Source organism: Perna viridis, chromosome 9, assembly GCF_037379345.1.
Source record: "Perna viridis isolate PV_CMFRI_1.1 ecotype Kerala chromosome 9, ASM3737934v1, whole genome shotgun sequence".
Taxonomy (NCBI): domain Eukaryota; kingdom Metazoa; phylum Mollusca; class Bivalvia; order Mytilida; family Mytilidae; genus Perna; species Perna viridis.
Genome location: NC_142453.1, coordinates 19,092,633 through 19,114,629, shown reverse-complemented (window position 1 = coordinate 19,114,629; position 21,997 = coordinate 19,092,633). Strand labels below are relative to the sequence as shown.

General features: G+C 31.3%; 1 protein-coding gene across 1 annotated transcript; it reads right to left on the bottom strand.

Annotated features, from left to right (window-relative positions):
• Positions 1-3,077: 3,077 nt before the first annotated feature.
• Positions 3,078-21,778, bottom strand: LOC148607204 (fibrinogen-like protein 1). The gene is made up of 5 exons (XM_088545399.1): positions 21,343-21,778; positions 8,330-8,460; positions 7,319-7,415; positions 6,740-6,904; positions 3,078-4,132 (listed from the first exon to the last, which is right to left on the bottom strand). The coding sequence occupies exons 1-5, from the start codon at positions 21,620-21,622 to the stop codon at positions 3,873-3,875; spliced, it is 933 nt and encodes a 310-aa protein (XP_088401525.1). The 5' UTR covers positions 21,623-21,778; the 3' UTR covers positions 3,078-3,872.
• Between the last annotated feature and the right edge of the window lie 219 nt (positions 21,779-21,997).

Genomic DNA, 21,997 nt, shown 5'->3' with positions numbered 1-21,997 from the left:
AAGCCGACAAGCTGATCGCACATCAGATTTCCTTGCTAAGGAATTTGGACCTAGATTACGAATAGTGTCGACAGCGTCATCGATACTTGCGTAAACAACTGAACATTTAGATGAAATTGTTGATGGAGAGGTTTTCTGGATAAGATAAATGATGAATCAATCTGTATTGACTCGGGTCTTTACCCATTGGTACTAAACCCAAAGGGGGTACGCGTAAAGTTGGGATTTGCTTCGATTTTGGACCAGCGACATGGCTTGCTGTTAATTCCTTTTTTACCTTTCCTAACAAAATATTAGGATATGCCCTAGCGCTTTTCAAGTTTTGTGCTTCTTGGTATACGAGGACCAGAATAATGCAACGAAAAGCCTGTTTTAAAACCCGATAGTAATACCTGGGCTTCTGAGTCATCCGTCGAATATTTTGCGCGTGAGTTCAAGTCTTCAGTTTCGTTTACAAAAGTAAACCGAATGCTGTCCCTCGCATCTGGAACTTGCGTGTTCAAATCTGCATGGGGTAAAAGTACAACGCTTTCCTTTGGAGTTGTATGAGATATATATACAAGATTTTGTGTATTCATGGTTAATTCTCCCATGAAAGGGCTGCCAAGACAAATTAGTGGGTGCATTGTCACTTTTACTGAGGAATGAACGTTGTAGGTATTATTCTCTCTCATTGAAGTCGTAATATAGAAAGACCATAAATCTTCATTAATAATACTCCATGATGACCCCGGTCATCTGTTGTTGACAAATTGGCTAACTCTCCTGGAGATGTTGCTCCAGACTTTTTCTTTCAGTTTACAGGGAATAAAGTAACCGATAGGGTCATATATGCTTTCTTGTAGCCTTGGTTCATTTGCGAAAAAAACCTAACTGACAAAATGCTTAGAGTGATTTTTCACACAAATCACTGGTTTCCTGATTAACTTTAGAGAAATCAATTAAACACTTACCTGTTTCTGTTTCGCTAACGGCAGAATGAATTTTCAGGCTCTGTCCGTCTACGCTTACTCGATTCATTTGTACTAAAGCTCAAGGCGTTCCCCCCTCATTTAATCCATTCCCCCGGGATTACAAATAATTGTTTTTTAAACTGAACGAAATAGCGAGCACGTGCACCAGCAGCTGCGTTAAATAGAATTATCTAATAGGCAATAATTGCTAATAAATAGCAGTGATTTACCAAACATTCCCAGTAGAGCACAAACTATTAATACACACTGCGACATAAATTCGGTAATTTCGTTATAGCACTTTCTATGGCCAAAATGTCACAAAACGAATATGAATCCGCCGTTCACAAAATTTAACACTCATGTAGAAAAAAAAACGAATAATGATTACATTTAATAAAAAGGATTTTCAATGTGTTATCGTGAATAATTAAAATATGAGCACTCGTGATTGTATTTTGCTTATTCACCTTTTCCAATTAACTACTCTTATTATTTTATTGTATGCCAGAACACGTAAAAACATACTTACATTCGAAATAAGAGAAAACAATTACCCTAATTTATCCCCATAAAAAAATGTTTAAATGCCAATTCGAACTGTCTACAGCAAAATCTCTATGAACTAGATGATTAGTAAAAATGTGCTTATATGGCAAGTAGTACATTATATATTTTCTTTTAAAAAAAGCGTCTTCACTGATAAAACAGTGATAACAAACTAGTACAAACTTTTATTGTTGTAAATTGTATTTGCATGTGACATAAAAAAAAACAAAAAACCAAAAAAAAAAAAAAAAAGCGGCGTGTCAGGAACTTCATACGATTTCAATAATTAACGTGTTTAATTGTTTTATTGAGGTTTGTTACATATCATAAGTATATGTTTGGAAGTTTCTGTCTTTTTTCTACTGAAAAAATACTAGATTGAATGCATATGCTGTGTAAAATGGTTAAATATTAATTTTCCCTCCAATAAACTCACCAGCTTCCAAAAAATATCTTAAAAATGGTTTAATAAGGGTTTATGAAACTTTGATCTATAAACCTTTAGTATCAGTCTCTGCAAAACTCAGGCAGTGGTGATAAATGGTTTGAAAGTGAAAATTATTTTTTTCTGTTTACACTACCAGAATCAATATTTTCCATATCATTTTGGTAAATCAAGTTATAATTTCCTTGAAATGCATCGACAATGAACATTTCAAGGGCAGATAACACTTAAAAAAACTCACATTCTATTGAAAATATTCTAAACAATATCCAGAGATACAGAGATCTAATAGTGGTCTCTTCAAATAGAAAAATCATCATTGAATGAAATCTATTGTCAGATTGTTGCACATTCTGGTTTGTTTTTCGATTTGCCAAAACAAAATTAGAAATTAACGCATTTACACAAAACTTAAATAAATCGCAATAAGAAATGGCAAACATTATTTTTTTTCATTGTGATATGTAAGTTTTATTTTTTGGTCAAGCTATATTAAGTTCCTACATATTTTATAATTTTGAGTAGTATAACATAAATCTGCATCTATTCCCAATTAAATCTTTATGTGTATGCAAACATTATCCGACGGAACATTGTAGTGAATATAATCGTAACATTTGAGAAGTATGTAAATAAATATAAAGCCATTAAAGTCGGTGTTCAATCCGCTTTAATCTTAGCGAAATATTCAAATTCTTTATAGATAATCCATTGAAGTTTCGTATTAAACGTATACATGACGTTTACAAAATTGGTCATTCAATATCTTATTTGGTTTAGGTTTAAAAATTTGTCTGTCAATAACCGCTCAAAGAAAAATAAAACTAAACAATTTACTTCAGATGTTCTTTAATCTACTTTCTCGGTTTTAATGATTTATTGTTTTCTGTCACGAAGTAGTGTTTGTTCCTTTGTTTAAGTCAGATACTTCCGATTTCGATTTGAACTTATCGTTGTGAGGAATGCACAATAATTCATGTGATACATTACGATATTTATGATATTTTGGTTCACTGTCAAGTCTTTCTTCGTTTTATTTTACTTCAAAAGTATAAAGATAACAAAAGAAGAATTACGGACCCGAGTATCATTTCCTTGAAATATTGAACGTACCTCGTAATTTCAAGATACAATGCGTTTCCGATAATGAATTTGCTTTTATCTATCAAAAGAACTTTCCTTGAACATTTCAATGCCATTATTCACTTTTAATAGCAAATGGTTTTTAAGAAATTTTCGACATCAAATTTAATAGAAATGATTGGAATACAATACATCATGCCATATACAATTATAAATGTCAATTAAACCTGCAAAAAAGTAATCTACATAACTGGAAATATGTCACACGAAAAAACAATGGTTCCCTAAACCAATTTAAGGAACACTTCAATTGTCAATTTTTTTTAAAACAGAAGTGTCAAAAAAAAACATTAGGTACATTTGTAAAAACAGTCTCATTTGATTTTAAACACAACTTGCCTTTTAACCCTATACTGTAGGATTTAAGCATTAAATTCAATGTAGTTAGATGTGAACACTTGTTTTAAAGTGTAGCTTTCACAGTAAAATGTAAATACTGTAATGCATGTGTAAGGATTTGTTCTGTTGATATTCGGTTTCCACAGGTTCAAACTGCATTTGTTGATTTTAATACAAAATGATATCTGATTAAGATTGTGTTCAAAATATGCGTTTTTTTGGTATTTTATTGTATGCACGAAATGTATATACACATAACATCTCAATAAATATTCGTTAGATGTGTTCTTCAAAAACATCTTTGATAAGAGACTTTTCGACCCTACACAAAAACAAATGTGAATGGTATTTGTTAGAAACTTTTACATGTTTTATCAACGTGGTATAATGCAATGTTGAACAACAAAAACACGTTAATACAATTCGCTACCATTTAGAACATCTCATATATACGGTTTTATCATCATTGTTGTCTTCGCTAAACCTATCCTGATTTGCCATGTCTTCCAGATCATGTTTTGTTCATCTTTATCACCAGGACTATACAGTCCAAGAATATTACTTAAGCCACATTGCATAAACCACCAGCCTGAACGCCTTTCGTTCGCACAATTCCTGTTCTCTGCAATATCATTATCCTGGTCTGGTGTTGAGAAAGGCATACCATTCATACTATCTCCGTTGAAATTTGCCATTGAATCGCCTGTAGACAGAAACATGTTCATGGAAGTTGATAAACATATGTTATAGTATACATATATTAATCGTCTAAATAATAGTCAACAATCACTCTTACGGGGTGATGGATCGTTAAAAACGATCCGAAAAATAACAATAAATTAAATAGACGTCTGTTTGACATCACCAGAAGATGGTAAAATTTAAATTGAATATTTCGGATAACAGATATCCTTCCTCAGAACAAAACTCATAAAACTATATGAGCATAAAACTCACAAAACTTAACGAGCATAAAACTCACAAAGTTCAAGATCAAAACAGATTCAGAAGCTGAATCGTGTACGCTGTGGGTGATTGTACCTTTATCAAAGGCTCACATAAGCAACTGATGAGGAGCCTGAATGAAAATAACAAAGAGGGTCTTTTAATCAAAGTTACAATTAACTGTGGAAAACAATTTAAAAAAAATAAAAAGTCCAAATATAGTAGTAGAGGGAAGTGACATCAAGGGAGACCAGAAGTGTTTCGGGAGGTAAAGGATTGATTGATTCCATTTTCCTCAGATAGTCCGTGGTGTCGTTTAAATATGACGGGAGCTTTTGAACAAGGGGTCGGAGATGGTAATACCCAGATGCTGCACACCAAAACTTTTAAAAGCTACTGCACTGGAAAGGAATTTGCCATTTTTTTGCGACGTAACTTGCAAAACCGAAAATACCATATACCTTCTCCAGTGCCGATGTTGTATGCAGTACGTTGGCGAAACAGAACAACCTTTCAACAGGCGTATGAATGGTCATCGCAGTGACTACAAATGCAAACTAGACCTCCCTCTAAGTCGCCATCTTAGATCTGCCGGACACACCCAGGAGGATCTCCACAACATTGTTGTGACGATCATAGAACATAATAAAAACTGGTCAAAATGTAAAAGAGTATCTCGGGAAAGCTTTTGGATGAAGAAATTGCAAACAACTTCTCCAGACGGAATTAACGAGAAAAAATAATTCATTTTTAGATCTTGGTCTAAGGCTGGTACAACACTACTTGCTATACATCAATACGCCGTACTACTATATTTGGACTTTTTATTTTTTTAATTTTTTTTCCCCAGTTAATTGTAACTTTGATTAAAATACCCTCTTTGTTATTTTCATTTAGGCTCCTCATCAGTTGCTTATGTGAGCCTTTGATAAAGGTACAATCACCCACAGCGTATGCGATTCAGCTTCTGAATCTGTTTTGATCTTGAACTTTGTGAGTTTTATGCTCGTTAAGTTTTGTGAGTTTTATGTTCATATAGTTTTATGAGTTTTATGCTGAGAAAGGATATCTGTTATCCGAAATATTCAATTTAAATTTTACCATCTTCTGGTGATGTTAAACATATTTAGACGTTTATATATATATGTGTGTGTTTTTTCAAGTGAAGATTAAATATGTCTTGGAAAAACTTTCAATCCTTGTAGAATCTTATAATTTGCTGATTTGCTGAGGTTAATTTTATTATAGTAAAACTGAACATTACTGTAGGTTGCAAAGGTATATTTTAACGACTTATTCAAGCAACATTAATCATTGCAGTTGAATACTCTGTTTTCATCTCTTTGGTTGACGTATTGTTAATATGTCAACAGCGATGATATTTAAACTGTAAATTATTCTTAATTTGATATATGTATTCCCGACACCTCGTATTCCTATGAGCAATTAGGATCGTTTTGTACATTTTTGAAACAATAATGCACATAAATATACCTTTTTATCGTAAGATGCATTATATTTGTTTAATTTTTTGGATTAAAACATTAATTGAGCACACCAATGGGTAAAGCCGTAATAAAAGCAATCGAATGGTTTATTAATTTCTGTTCAATAAATCCGACAATTAATGAAAAAAAATGTTCAACTGAAATTAGTGCAGTGCTGTTGATTTAGACGGTTCACATGATACATACAATACCTCTGAAAAATGATTTAAAAAACTATTTAATTTTCTCCATTTTCAACGTACAAGTTTATGAAATTTGTACATTAATAAGTCTATTTGCTTTTATAGCTTCGTGAAAACGGTTAGTCATAAAAACACATGAAAACACAACCGTAATTTAGAACATTTATAAAAGATTATTATAATCGTAATAAGGTTAGCATGGTTATGAATGATATCTTATGACAGTCAGAAAGGCAATATCGTCGTGTAATACGTACAACATGAGTTATTTATATCATAAATAAATCGCCTTTCAGATTTAGCAACTGTCGATCATTCATATTGAAAGAGGAATAAAGGGAACAAAGGTTATAGCGGTAATCAAAAGAATGCAATCCTGGGACAAAGACCAGACATGGAAAACAGACATACAAAACAAAGTACATAAAGTAACTAAAATCATAGATACAAATTTACAAAAGAAAATGAGCAACTATGACTTCACTAAAAACTGGGAGCATGGACCAGGTGCACCGGTAGGGTAAGCGTACTCTGCATTTCTAGAAAAGTTAAAGCTATATAAAACATAAATTCAACAGTCAAAATCAATCACACGTCAAAATCAATTACATGGTATCCGTGCATTTTGCATATGAATTTAACTTGAGTATATAGATACATTAAAACAATAATAACCTGCTGTTCCCGAGTATCCAGATATGGTGAGTGTGTAATTCGTTGACTCGTCACCCACAGAAAATTTTGAATACAACGCAAACGATGTATTCCCATTGACATCAACAAGATCAAACCTGACCTGATACCGAGTTTTAGAAGTTATATGGTGGAGATTGTCGTTTCCTGAATATAAAAATCATTCTGGTGTATTTCTAAAATACTTTATTTTATAACTATGCGATTTCATTTTAAAAGAAAAAAAATGCAAATTGATAAAATTATACGTCTAGGTTATTATGTTCTAGGACGAACATCTGTTAAATGTAAATGAGTACTACGTGAGGTGACGTTTAATTTCTTATCCGGAAATTTTTTGTTCATTTCTTTAGGTTTTTTGTTTTTTGTTTTTTGTTTTTTGTTGTTTTTGTTTTTGCCTTTTCTTTTCAGAAAGTGTACAGTAATCTTATAATATCGATGTGTTTGTTCTTTTTTTTTTTAAAGAAACCTTCAAACATTGAACTCCATACATATGCATATAAAACTCAATTATTCATGTTCTGGTTTTCTTGATATATATATATGATAAATTATCCTTACCTAGCCAAAACTCTCCCGTATTATTTCCGAAGCCATGTTTGTAATCTTGCCATACCCTGTTAAAGTTAGTAGAGCCATCAAATCGTCTACTCACTACCTACAAGCACATTCCACTTATGAGATTACAATGGTTACCGAACAGTTTTATTTTAATAACGTTGAAGACAAAAAGTTCAATATATTTACTGATTAATCAACTATTTGTAATTCATTTTATATTTGAGTTTGTTTGTATGTTAGTTTGTCGGTTTCTTTTTCTTAAATGTGTGTCTTATAGTATTGTTATCTACATATGTATGTTTCAATTTGTATAGATACTGTTGGAAGAAAACATGAAATAGTTTCTGGTGTTGAATAAAAAAATTGCGTTAATTGTCATAACTACCAACTCAATCATTAAAATATTGATAGTATTGATAATAAAAACATATTATTATTATTATAATTACTATTATACTATAATAATGTTCATGTTAAATATGACAAGTAAAAAATAATCTAAATAATTAATTGCAATAGTGATTCATTCAAATACACTGACAAATATGTATTTTTGATCATGTGTAAATAAAAGAACATGCGCAAAATAGTTCAAAACAATACTACTAATGTTGATTGGAAAGGGTGAATAATGAATATATGACCAAGAGTGTCGAAGAACGTCTAGATTAAAGACTGAAAACTGGGAGCATGGACCAGGTGCACCGGTAGGGTAAACTTGTGCGCTGAATTTGTTTCGCGCACGAGTTAAATCTAACCGCATTCATGGGAGTGATCATACTTTGATTGGTTATTTAGGATACTCAATTGATGGTCCTAATTATTATATAGATTTTTTCCATTATTCGTTTCTATGTTTAACATATTTTCAATTCTGTGAACGGCGGATGATATTCATGTCCAAGAGTGAAATCACAGAATTTATCTAACAATATGAAATATCGAATTATTGTACACAGGGAACATTCGGTAAATCATTAATATCTTTATAATAGTATATTTAAAACATACGGTCCATCCACCGGAAGCTGTAATTTCACAGAAAACATCGATTGTCTGGTTATTAGTCAGCTGGATTTGATAAACGCCATTGATTCCGTTTGGATGCAAATCATCGCAGTCACATGATGGTAAATCTTGTACTAGAAATTAATAGTGTATTTTCTTAATGATGTTTTTATTGTCCATCGGTGATTTCTTACTGCATTCATTTACGAAAACATATAGTCTTATAGGAAAATCCATTTAATAAATGGCAAATTAGGGCAAAAGCAGGAAATTGGGAAAACCTCCAGAATGTACATTTATAAATAACCCAATGCACTGATTATTTAGTGAAAGAGAGATGAATATAACAAACATTCTTTGAATGGTGAATTCATCAAACTAGTAGTAAAGAGCAATTCTGACTTCACCAAATAAGGAAGACTGGACCAAGATCATCAGTTGGATGAGCTATCTTCTTGATCACAGATAACTGTTGTCAATTTTTGGTATGTAACGTAATATAAAAGTATGATGAATGGCATAAATCTGCATTCATCATTAATATGAATGCGCTATGAGATCAACATACACCTAGTATCATTAAAACATTTGAGGAAATCTCCAACGTATTGATCATAATATTTAAATTTAGAATAAAAATTAAGTTAAATATTTAAGTGAAGAAAATATAAACAACAATATTTAACAATAATATTGTAAACCTTTAACTGACCGTGCATGTAATTAAGTTTAAATAGTTAACATCCTAAAATGCCTTCGATAAAAAGCATTCTGTTTAAGTAAATACAAATTTTTAAAAGTTTTAAAATATTTTTATTAGACAAAAGTTGCATTAGTCGCTGTAACTCCCATTTTAATATGTATAACGCGTAGATCACCAAACTAAAGGTGATTAAATAAGTACTAACACCCAATACCTGTGCTATGAATCAGATGTATTATACTATATCCCATACCGACAACTGTACTCGACAGACACTTGGAAGGGATACAAGTCATTGTTTGTCTATCGAATTCCACATTAACGTGTGAGTAAATTGCTCCATACATTGCACATTCAGTCAATGAAGAGGTTATAAAAGACTTTGATGAATCCAACGTTACAAATTTCATATCTGATTGTACTTCATAACGGAAGGTATAAAATGCAGAACAAAGCATCGGTTGAAGTCCAAAAAACATATGAATTATGTCCATGTTGTTGTTTTAAAAAGAACAAACAAACAAACGTCCGTACTTATAATATCAGGGTCTAATTATTATAAAGTTTGGCTACAATCATATTCCATAATTAATATTTTGTTCATAGCGAAATTTAACTTTACATGATATTATACGATTAATCCTTTATCGTATATAATAGTATATCGGAACGAACTGATCACTTAAACATTCCGCATTGTCACTCGTATTGAATATTAATCAACTAAACGTCAATTAAAATCAATCAAGCAAAGTAAATTATCTTCAGGAATTCATCCTTAAAAAGGAAAAAAACATTATTGGATGGTATGCTGCCCTATCGTTGTAAAGGTTTGTAATTGGTAGCATATTTGTTTTACCTTATCATAACAACGAATTAATAATTCAGTGTTATGTCCCTTGTTCAATCTTTACAATTGCCTTTTTTAATGAATACGAATATTTTCAACTACAATTTGCACAAATCTAAGTAATATATACCATTGTATCTTACATTACTTGAATAAGTGTTAGTATCAACGATTGGAGTGATATTTACTGAAACACAATTATGTCACTTTAGACAAAAGTTAAGCCCAGTTTTGCTCTTCTACCGAGAATTGATGCAAATTGTTTAATGAAAACAAATATTCCCTTGGATGAAATGTCATCTAACTTATAAGTACTTAATGAAACGTGAAAATAAAATCTTGGCAGAAAATTAATTAAACATTAGATTTTCATCATCGTTTCATCACCCATTTCATGTTCATCTTCTGAATATAGCTGAAATATTGCTGCTCGGGCGTTAAACCACAACAATCAATGAATTAATCATTACAAATTCGAATTTTAAAGTAATTTTATGTTTAACAGCAATTTCAATATATTTTTTATATCTATATAAAAATACATGCACGTTTACTAGTAATACCATTGATGACTGTTTCGTTCTTGAAACCAATTTACTAATTGCAAACTTTAATCAAGGTAAAATATATCAATTTTGTGATAATAATGTGAACAACCGCTGTATGTTTGGTTTATACAGACAGTGAAACCTCAATAAAATTAAATTCTTAACCTGGGGAATGGTTTTAGTTCACGTTTTAAAAAAATATAATACGTACTGTTTATTGTAATTGTCCATCTTAATTGGTCCAAAATAAAAACAAATGAAACCACATAATTGCTTTAAAGTTAATATCAGAGCAAGTGGTATAAATTGTGTTTTTGTGTTTTGTCTTTCTTGTCATAGGAAATGCACGGAGTTACGACTTATCAGCAGCATGAGAGCCACATTCATCCGACGATGTAGATCCAAATCTTAAAACAAACACTTCCAAAAATACTCATATCTAAATAAATCGAAAAAGGAAACCAAATTCAGCACCATGTAACATTAACTTAGAGCTGAAAAAGCTGTATATGAACCTATGAACAATATACAGTATGTGGTTTGAAAAGTCATTATCTTTCAATTTACTGCATTGATATTGTTAAACAGGGCAATGTTATAGTAAATAAAATAAAAAAAGAAAAAGCCTACATGAGTTTGACAATTGAAAATTGATTAAGATAATTCAACCTCACTCAATTTATATTTTAAATTACTTTACGTTTGATAGAACAAAACAGATGTTCAATGTTACATGTACATTACGCCTTACGTGTTTTCATGAAAATGTCACATCAATTTATATTAAAACAATTTCCAAATTTTGAGTGGAACCCAACAATTTCACATGCTTATTTGTCTACATGATTAAAGTTTTCTCTGTGTTTAATTTTTACTTTTAGTTTCAGTTTTGTTTCGTTTTTGTCTTTATTTCTCACGTTTTATTTTCGTTTTTATGTGCTGTGTTCCTTACCTGATATTTAATTTGTCAATCAGGTTTGCACTTTTGTTCCTTCTGCTTTACTTTGGGTCAGATCAAAGAAAGTATGAAGAGGTTAATATTTTCTTAGAAAGTGCATCCTAATTAATCCTGAAGCGTATTGTTTTCTTTCCTGTAGTCTTCAATATTCATGTAGGCTCAGTTGCATGTGTATACTATCAATTAATATTGCGTATTAATTAGATCAAAGTCTTTTGTTTCTAAGTTGAATTGTCGTGATAATTCTTTACAGCATCAAGACAAAGTAACTGTCTTGAGTTTAATGAGTATAATCCGACCAATGTTCTTAAACAAATGGAAAAATATCAGATATTGGTTATGTGCCGTTCTCTCAATTTCCTGTCTTTTAAAAGACTTTTTTTCAACTTTAATACACACTCAGTACAATTTTGATTCATTATCGTATACAGAAATAAAATACACATTATATACCGAAACCAAGTAAGCAGAAAACGATAGTCTTAACTCTTATTTGTATCACATTGTTTATATGGCCACATACAACTTTCAAATTTGAAACTTCTATAGAACAAACATTAAATTTGTCAGAACATTTAATCTTTTTAACACAAAATATACCTACAATCATTTGATCAGGCTTCTGGAACAGGTGCACCTGGTCTATGCTTCAATTTTTTAGTGGAGTCCGAGTTGTTCATTCACTTTTGTTACTTTGTATGTATCATTTTGGTTATTTCGTCTTCTGTTTTGTATGTTCCTGTTTTCCATGACTGGTCTTCGTCCCTGAATTACATTCTTTTGATTTCCGCTAGAATCTTGGTTCCCTTGGTTACTCGTTCAAGATTAGAGCAATGATTCCTTGGTATTTTTTGTTTCTCGTTATTTTCATATTAGATAAAAAAAATTAGACAAATGTTTGTTTTCTTTTTTCGTAAATGCAATGCCTTTAGCATGTTTAAATATAAAATTATGCTACAAGTAATGAATCATCGTATTGATCCATCGCCCACCATAGCAAATGTTCGTCGATGATTTGCCTGTTTAAATAATGCCATACATTGGAAATGTTTTTTTTCCATTTAAGTGTTTATACAGGTGACCTTTCTAAGCCAAAACCTGAAAAATCTGGAACCTGTACAAATTAAACACTTTTCAAATCCTTTTTTTTTTTAAATTTTAAATGTGTTTGAAATTATTAAACCAATCACCTGTAGTGATTTTATTTAATGTCCAGAAGGTTTCACTGTATAAATTAAATGACATTTTGTTTATAAATGAAAATAGAAACGTCTTCAGAACACTGATCATCATGAGTATTGAGATGATAGAAAAAAACGACACGGCATTAAATATTTAATTTTTATTCTATGTATGTTATCATTATTCAAGCATCACTGAAAAATCCAATATTTCATTTGGCACTGTGATATCTGCATCTATGTGCTTCTAGTACTACTGGTATTATCGAATGCTAATACCTATTTTTTACGTTTATTATTAAAAATGCTATAAACTTGGACTACGCTCCGAAGGGAGGGATCATCTGGGTTCACTGAACTTATTTTCAGAAAAGAATAAAATCCGTTTTACAAGTTCATTCAGTAGCTTAAAAGTAGCATCATGGGTATTTTTTTTCTTATACAGTAAATGCGATTGAGAAACAAACCATGCTCGGAAAGCATTCGCTCGCATCAATGATTAAAGAAATGGCATTTTCCAAAACAGAGATGGTCAAAACAGTCATCTGTAAGATATTGTCAAATATGTACATAAATTCCGTTATCAGTGTTACGCATAATACCTTACGGATGACAATAAAGCCGGCCTAATGCTGTTTTGGACCATGACAATTAGGAGAGAGTATTAGGACTGTAAAAAAAGATGATTAAGCTGTATCGAAAAGTAGAATAGTATATCAGATCTGACTAAAATAAAAAGATGTATGTATTGATGCTTCTTCGAGGGTTCGCAGGTCTGTGATAGTATTACAAATCGAGATGTATTATATATAAGATATAAAACGACTGGATTTGGATTCTATAGATCAAATACAAAATTATTTCTATTTCTGTCAAACCTGCGTTGTACAAACCTATACATAAAACACACAAGCTCAATGTTAAAACATTTGTATGATGTTTGGCATTGCATAATCGATATCAGTAAACGTGATTTCACAGGGCAAAAATTTATAAATATGCTTAGTCAAATACACCGATTAAATTTTATGTAATTGCTTGTTCCTCGTAGGTAGTGATTCTTTAGCGTCATATATTAAACCTCCAATACGAATTAGTCGACGGTAGACATCTCAGTGCAGAAATATATTACAAACAAGACGATTTAAAAACATAAATTTCCCTTTTGTATCAGCTTTTCCTAGTAATGCCTCTTTGTATTGCAATTAACGGGGAACAATAAACAGTAATGGCAGTGGGTGATTAACATAGCGATAAAACTCCAAAATTGTTAAGCTCATCATTTCCACCTGTACCAAGTCATGACATGACATATTTCACTCTATGTTGAATGGGTATATAATTAGCTTATATATGCAAAACACCCCCTTCCTTAATACTTTGTATTTCACAAGGAGTAAACTGACAAACATGAATATGATTGATATTTTTTAATTTCTATTTTTGTTTGTTTGTTTGTTTTTTGTTTTTCATTTTCGAATCAAGAAGGTTCAGGACAGTAATTTGAATATTTAGAAAAAAAAAGTACTTGTTTTCTGATAACTTACTTTCCTGGATTCATTTCTCCATTGCAAATTACAAAGTCTAAAATGTTTTGATTGAGAAAACAAAATACGGCAGTCAATAACCACTGACCAAGTTTTCTTGAATTTTATCGACTTTTAATAAATAAAAATGATCAAATCCAATAGCGCCTTACAAAATGTATTTACATACATAAAGAGCAACCACAATTTATAACATCACAGTATCCCAATGTGCATTGTTATTTATAATACCAACATAAGGATTCCCCAACATTAATGGAGCCAATTTGAATTTTAAAATATAGTATCGTTGTCTATGCAGTGAATTAAATGAGTGTCCGTAGATAATTGTGTTTTAGACAGGAAGATTGAATGTAATAACCGATTCCACTGTTTTATAATATATATATGTTTCTTTACATTTTTTATATATACATGTATGTGTATATTTACATGGTTTTGTTTTGATATCCATGTAAGGAGGTAGTCCTAGGGTAAGGGACACAACCCTTACAAATCATTGGAACGTTTGTATTCAGCATTTTACATCAATGTCATGTAAGCATCGAAGTAACTTCTGTGTCAAATGAAAGCCTGATAGCCTTTGGTGAAATTTAATATGATACAAACATATCACTGACTTCATGAGCTATGTACATTACCCTAGGTCTACCTCTTTAAATCTTATCTCTACAGTTAAAAAACTTTTTTAATGGAGTACTAAAAATATGTTATATCTATAAATTAAAATTCTTAAAAATCATAGTGATGAGCGTTCTTACATTTTGCATAATAGACACTATATAATGATGCCATGTTTACGTATTTCTACAATTTGTTGGGATAAATATACAACATGCATCAATTCTCTTATGATGTGCTTTATCAAACATACAAAATACGCTGCAGTCAGAACATTCAAGAATCTTGCAACGTCGGAAAAAAATTGAATGATTTAGAGCGACATTATCCAATTTTCAAACAACGTATGATTTTAGCGATACCCGAAAATTTCGAAAGGCTTGTCTGCAGCTGTAAGTAAGAGAGAAATCAAACGTCTGTCGCCCCTTGGATCTTGGGGGTTCAATCAAAACAATCCGGTGAGAGGATAGATGGACAAAACATTTAGATTGATAAATTCTTCCACAATTTCAAGATGAACTTGGAATGATTTGGTCGAGTTTAACAAACTTAGAAAATACATAATCTTGATATGTTGAACAAATCGTAATTTTAAATTATGAATAATATATAAAAATTTACTGCCTGGATGATGATACAAGTACATCCACATTTGTAACGTTCTATGACTTTTCTATAACTTTTATGATTGTCTTATTTTATTTGCATTTTTTCAATAGACAATATTTTGGTAGAATACATGTACTTTCCCCTGTACTGTACGTTTCAATTACATAGTAATGAAATAGGAACACGTTTGACAGCAGGAAATGATTCTGTTATTTTGTTATTTTATTTTTTGTTTATTTTTAGTTCTTGTAGCAGATATAAGAGTAATCAAGAGAATCAAGGTTATAGCGGTAATCAAAAGAATGTAATCTAGGGACAAAGACCATACATGGAAAACAGACACACACAACAAAGAACATAAAGTAACTAAAATCATACATACAAAGTAACAAAAGTAAATGAGCAACTCGGACTCCACTAAAAACTGGGAACATGGACCAGGTGCACCGGTAGGGTAAGCGTTTTCTGCTTTTCTAGAAACATCCGCCGAGTTGCTAATAAAAAGTCAAGTCCTAGGTAGACAAACGAGGAAAGGTAAACTATGACCCGTTGAATAAATCAGTTTTCATGGTGCTGATGGATACATCATAACGATCCACGAGTTCATGATGACGACCATAAAACTTCTGTAGTGATGACTTCAATAAAGAAGCTTCATTATAGAGAGGAAGATTTGCTTCTGACCATGTGTCAAACCTTTTGTATTTTTTACAGAGACTAGACGCTATCTAATGATGCCGTGTCGTCTAGTGTGAGCAATTGTTTCTAGTTGAATTTTACATATATTTGTTTGATTTATGAATAACAGGATTTATTGAGGATCATTTTCTTGAGTTGTAGGATAAAATCTATATATATATATATATATATATATATATATATATATATATATATATATATATATATATATATATGTATATACATATATATATGTATGTTGTCAATAAATTTGAAATGAAAAAAGTAACGTTGTTGCTAATTCGTTTTTTTTTATCTAAAACAGACAAAACAATATAATGTACCTTGACAGCATTAAGTAGTTAAGTTCTCCAGCTAAGAATCATGCAAAACGTGATTCATGGTTGGAAAGTCGACATAAATTTTATATGTGATACTCTGTTTAAAATGTTATGATAATCAGACATAAATGTCAATAAATGTAAACCCTATTCATGGGAGATATGAATTTTCAAGAAAGTGCCATACAATTAAAATTACTTTGTAAATAACACTAAAAGAGTAATTAAGGAAACCAAGATTCTAGCGGAAATCAATTAATGCAATCCAGGGACAAAGACCAGACATGGAAAACAGACACACACAACAAAGAATATAAAATAACCAAATAACACATTCAAAGTAACCAATATAAATATCCAACTCGGACTCCGCTAAAAACTGGGATCATGAACCAGGTGCACCGGTAGGGTAGGAGTCTCCCAAATTATCTCCCAAGAACAGACAGATTGGAATGAATGATTATTTTTTCACATAAACCCACATATTATCACTTTTCACAAATTACATAATTTGTATGATTCTTACTGAGACTGACACTTCGGTCATAAACCCTTGACACGTAGTGTAATTTCAGCAAAAGCTAACTACAAACATACAATTTTAGATTTAAAAATCTACCTATTTATATGAACACAAAACGGATGTTTGTTTTTAATTCAGTAAATTACTTTTCACCAGATGAAATAGAGTAATCAAGGGAACCAAGGTTCTAGTGGTAATCAAAAGAACGTATTTCAGGGACAAAAACAAGACATGGAAAATAGACATGCACAACAAATAACATAAAGTAACTAAAATAATACATACAAAATAACAAAACCAACTCGGACTCCACTAATAACTGGGAGCATGGGCCAGGTGCACATAAAAAGTCGTCCGGGGTAGACAAAAGAGGAAGGGAAAACTATGTCACGTTGAACATGTCCGTTTTCATGGTGCAAATGGATACACCGTAACGATTCACGAGTTCACGAGTTCACGAGTTCATGATGACGACCATAAAACTTCTGAATCTTGTAGCAACATAGCCCAGAATCCTAAGAATCACCTTTTTAGTAGGGTGATTATTACAATATAAACAACAGAAATAATGTATATATATTCATTTTATACTATGGTATTGTTCTTTGCGACATCAAAACATTACTGTAAAAAATTGCGTTTCATTCTAAGGCCACAGTTGTTTTAATTTGTTGGTTTACGGATATTTGACTGGATGAAATCGGGTCGGTTGGTCGGAAAATTAAAAAACAATAAAAATTGGAACTAGACATGTATATATTTTATATTTATATTGAAATTTTTTTTTATGTTCAAAGATTCCATTTACAAATCTGATATAGTTTAGAAATGGGATTCTAATGTAATGAATGTATCTTCTCATTATTTATAAACCTTAACTCTCAGTCCATGTTTTAAGTGTCCAATAAATTCAATGTGCAATACTTAAACAATGTTAATATCATCCATTTTATTTATAGGCCTATCTACAGTATGATATAATTAGACTAATATAAAGGTAGTAAAAAATCCCTAAACAGTTAAGTTTCAATCAAAGTGAAAATTCAAATTTTAAAACAGGAGTAGTCAAGAACGTGTAATGATGGAATGTCAATATCGAAAAAAAATACAAAGTACAGGAAGAATTCAGGGACAAAAAAATTGAGTATGCAGACGGATTTCATTAAAATGAAATAAAAACAACTTTGTTTTAATTTGTCTTCTATTTACATATAACACCGAGAGACTGCATTATCTTTTAAAAACCTTTAAACACAATTAAGTTGTCCGATGAATTTTTAATCTAAAAATATATTAAAATCTAATAATTCGTTATTAATATGAAGCCATGAACCTTGCCTTTTTTCACTATGATTTCCGTTTAAAAGTATCCTGTTATTAAAGAATTGATTATGGAAATTCAATAATAATGGAAGACTAAATGGTCTTAAAAAGAAGACAACAAATTATGTTTCAACTGAATTTGTTCAATTGTTTTAGAAGCTTTCTTGCTTATTTCCACACACAACTTTATAGCTTTGGTTTTTCAGCCAATTAACTCCATTTTCTAAATCAACTTTCGTTGTGAATTAAGGCACGAGGTTTTTAAACTCTTTAATCATTTACAGGAACTGATTACATTCTTTTAGTTAAACGTATTCTGATTGTATCGTCTCCAGCCAGTGTTAACTCTTTTCCCAAACAACCCAAACCCTTAAACATTGAAGAAGCATAACCAAATTTTGTTCGATCTTCTCACTGACTTGTTGAAAGGACTAAACTAGAAGCAGATGTTGCCAAGAAGTTTAGGTGTTTCAGATTTGCTCTTCCCATTTTTTCGGTGGCAGCAAAAGTAATAACTGGTAAACTAAAATTTCAATTTCTTTTCTCATTGAATTTGGTCAGCGAATCCGTAAACCAACGAATTAAAAAAAATGGCACCGAATAAACCTCGAGTGCATTGTGTGTACCTGTCGATTTGTGACGATTGTGTGTGTATAATGGTACATACGAAATAGAAGAAACATTCCTGTACCATTGAATGACATTATGCAATACTGAATACCATGTCCCATAGATCAACACCAAAAGATAGTGGCTGCATGCTTTACGTTATAAGACGAAATCTCGGTACAGAACGTTTTAACTGATTGAAGCAGCCTAGTACTGTATCCTTCAATGAGCCTACATGTTTCATTTGCTCATTTTTCTTTTATGTTTCTTTGCCGGTAATTGTCATTCTTTGTACACTTATGCTTGAAAACCTCTTGGTATCTTCATGTGCCGTCATTATCAGGAGATATTAGAGATCGTGAACAAATCAATATTTATATATTTTATGAAATAGTTCAATTGTTGCAGCGTGAGGTTGTGAACAGAACATGTGAAGGATCAATGATTAATATATTTCCACAATGACAAACAAAACCACAACTTTTACACAAAAGTCAAATATGTCTGTCAAAATGATAAACGTTTGACAAATAATCTTCTTTTTTAACAACATTAAATTTCGTTCAAAATTAGAAAAAAAATAATATTGACCTCCCATATGTCCCTTCTATAACGTTGTCCGTTCACGATCAAGCAGAAAACTTATCATACATCATCGATCTCATCTATCATTTCTCGCTTGACAGTTTGACGAATGTGATTGTGTAATGATAACCATGGGGAAATATTTGAATTGATTGGTTTATTTATTTATCTATTTATTTTATTTTTTGAATTTGGTTCTATGTCCTATGACACACTATTGTCTGATCAAACAGAAGCTAATTTGTACTTGTCCGACACTTTGAGATTCCTTAATATTGTTGTAGTTCCCAGTACCAACACTCCGCTGATCATCAAACGCACACACATTATTCTGACTACGAGTCAACCAGTTATCACCATTATTACCAAAATATACTGCGTATTTGGTGTAGAATCAGTGACAACCAATTTTAAAGTCATTGTTGTGACCCGGCGGCAGACAGACCACGCGACCTCTCGGCAAGCACAGTTTACCCAGTGGTATGAGGGTTTCCTCGTCGTTTATTGAAGAACAATTGGTCGCTTTGAGTTGACGTTTGTCATCCCAGTGGGGTTGTTTCCATGACATATTCGTCATATCCTTTAGAAAACAATCGAGATCCTTTCCCGTCAGATATGACAAGGAAAAAATAATTTAAATAATTTATTTTTATAGTATACTGGTCAATGTATTTTTCTGAAACTTTGTCAGAAAGGCAGACATCAAAGGCACTATCTAAATATTGATATATTAAAAAAATCATACAGTCTATCCACCGAAAGCCGTTATTTCACAGAAAATATCAATCTTGTGGTCATCATTGTACAATTGGATCTGATATATGCCACTGTAACCGTTTTGATACAAATCATGGAAATCACATAATGGTGAGTCTGGTACTAAGAATTACTAATTTAATTTTTATATATTGTTTTTGTCAATCAGTAATTTCTGAATAGATTTTATTTTGAAAACAAAAAGAACTAAAACATTTCATTACGAAAACAAACATCATATATGTAACGTTGTAATACTCATAAATCTTCTTCTTTTCCTTTACAGTACGGTTTCAAATTGATGCTTAAGCTTTTAATTAAGAAAGAAGAATCCATTTTTAAAAAGCAAGGGAACATTACTGACACCATTTAATCCTATACTTACTATTATATATTTAAAATTACATAGCGGTATTCGGAAATCAATCTAGTAATTTCAATTTCAGTGATGTCGGCGAAAACGTAACAACGCATCAACAAGGACAATTTAGAGGCATCATAATCTAACAAGTACTATCTTTAAAAAAAAAAAAGAAAGCCGTCGCATTAAAATTTATCGACTGAGCCAGAAAAACATAATCATATAAAGCAGAAAACAGGGACGATCAACATATACAGCGTAGACAACAAGTAAAATAGAATGATTAAAAAAATAATAATATACAAAATGAAGATTACAAAAACAGAACATCACAAGAAAGTTAAAGCACTTGTAATTTGAACCTTAAAAACGGAAAGGCATCAGATATTTCGGAAAGGTTGGCATAACCTCATCATGGAAAGTTAAGTTCAAAGACGAAGCTAAATGTACTGTATCATTGTTTTTGCAAAAAAAGGAAACGGAACGATTGCATTAGGCGCATCTCTCTGATTAACGATCATCTCCGTTATTAAAAAAAACCATCAAACAAACGTCAAAATCTGGTGTCCTTTTCGGATTAACATGTATAAGAAAACTATGGTATATGCAATAAATCTGTCATCATGATCAAGATGGATATATTTTAAGAAAATATTCATTAAGTGTGCATATATATATTATTTAAACAGATAGTCATTATAATAAAGAATGATCATTGTTTTACACTAAATATGAAATTATATTAAAATATTTTAGAATTTTATACATCCCTGTCAAATTTATCGTCCTAACTTTCGAATGTACAAAAAATAAGTACCATTACCTGTGCTGTGAAGGAGCTGTAATACGCTGTATCCAATACCAACAACTGTACTTGCCAGACACATAGAAGGGGCACAAGTCAATGTTTGTCTTTGAAATTGTACATTCATGTAAAATTTTCTAGACCCATAAATTGCACATTCAATCAGTGACGAGGTTTTGATAGACTTAGACGAATCTAGTGTTACAAATCTCACATTTGATGTAACTTCATAGTTGAAGGTGTAAAGTGCAGAGGAAAGCATCGGTTGAATCCCAAATACAATAAACATTATATTCATGCTGTTGCTAATAAGAACAAACAACCGCGTAATATCAGGTCTAAATCATATATATGATAATTGAACTTAGGAGATGTTCATATTCCAGAATCAATATTTTGTTCGATTCCATACAATGCATCTATTTTTTAAGTTCAAAATAAGATAGTATACGATGAATCCTTTAGAGTGTCAAGAGTACAGTGGAATGAACTGAAAATTACCAGCTTTATATTCCACAACTTCTTTCGTATTAATGATAACCGACTAAACGTCAATTAAAATCAATCAAACAAAGTAAAATAGCTTCAGGAATCAGAACTTAAAATTCATTGGATGGTAGCTGCCCTATCGTCATGGTGGAGTTATAATTGGTAGCAGGGTACTGTTTTACGT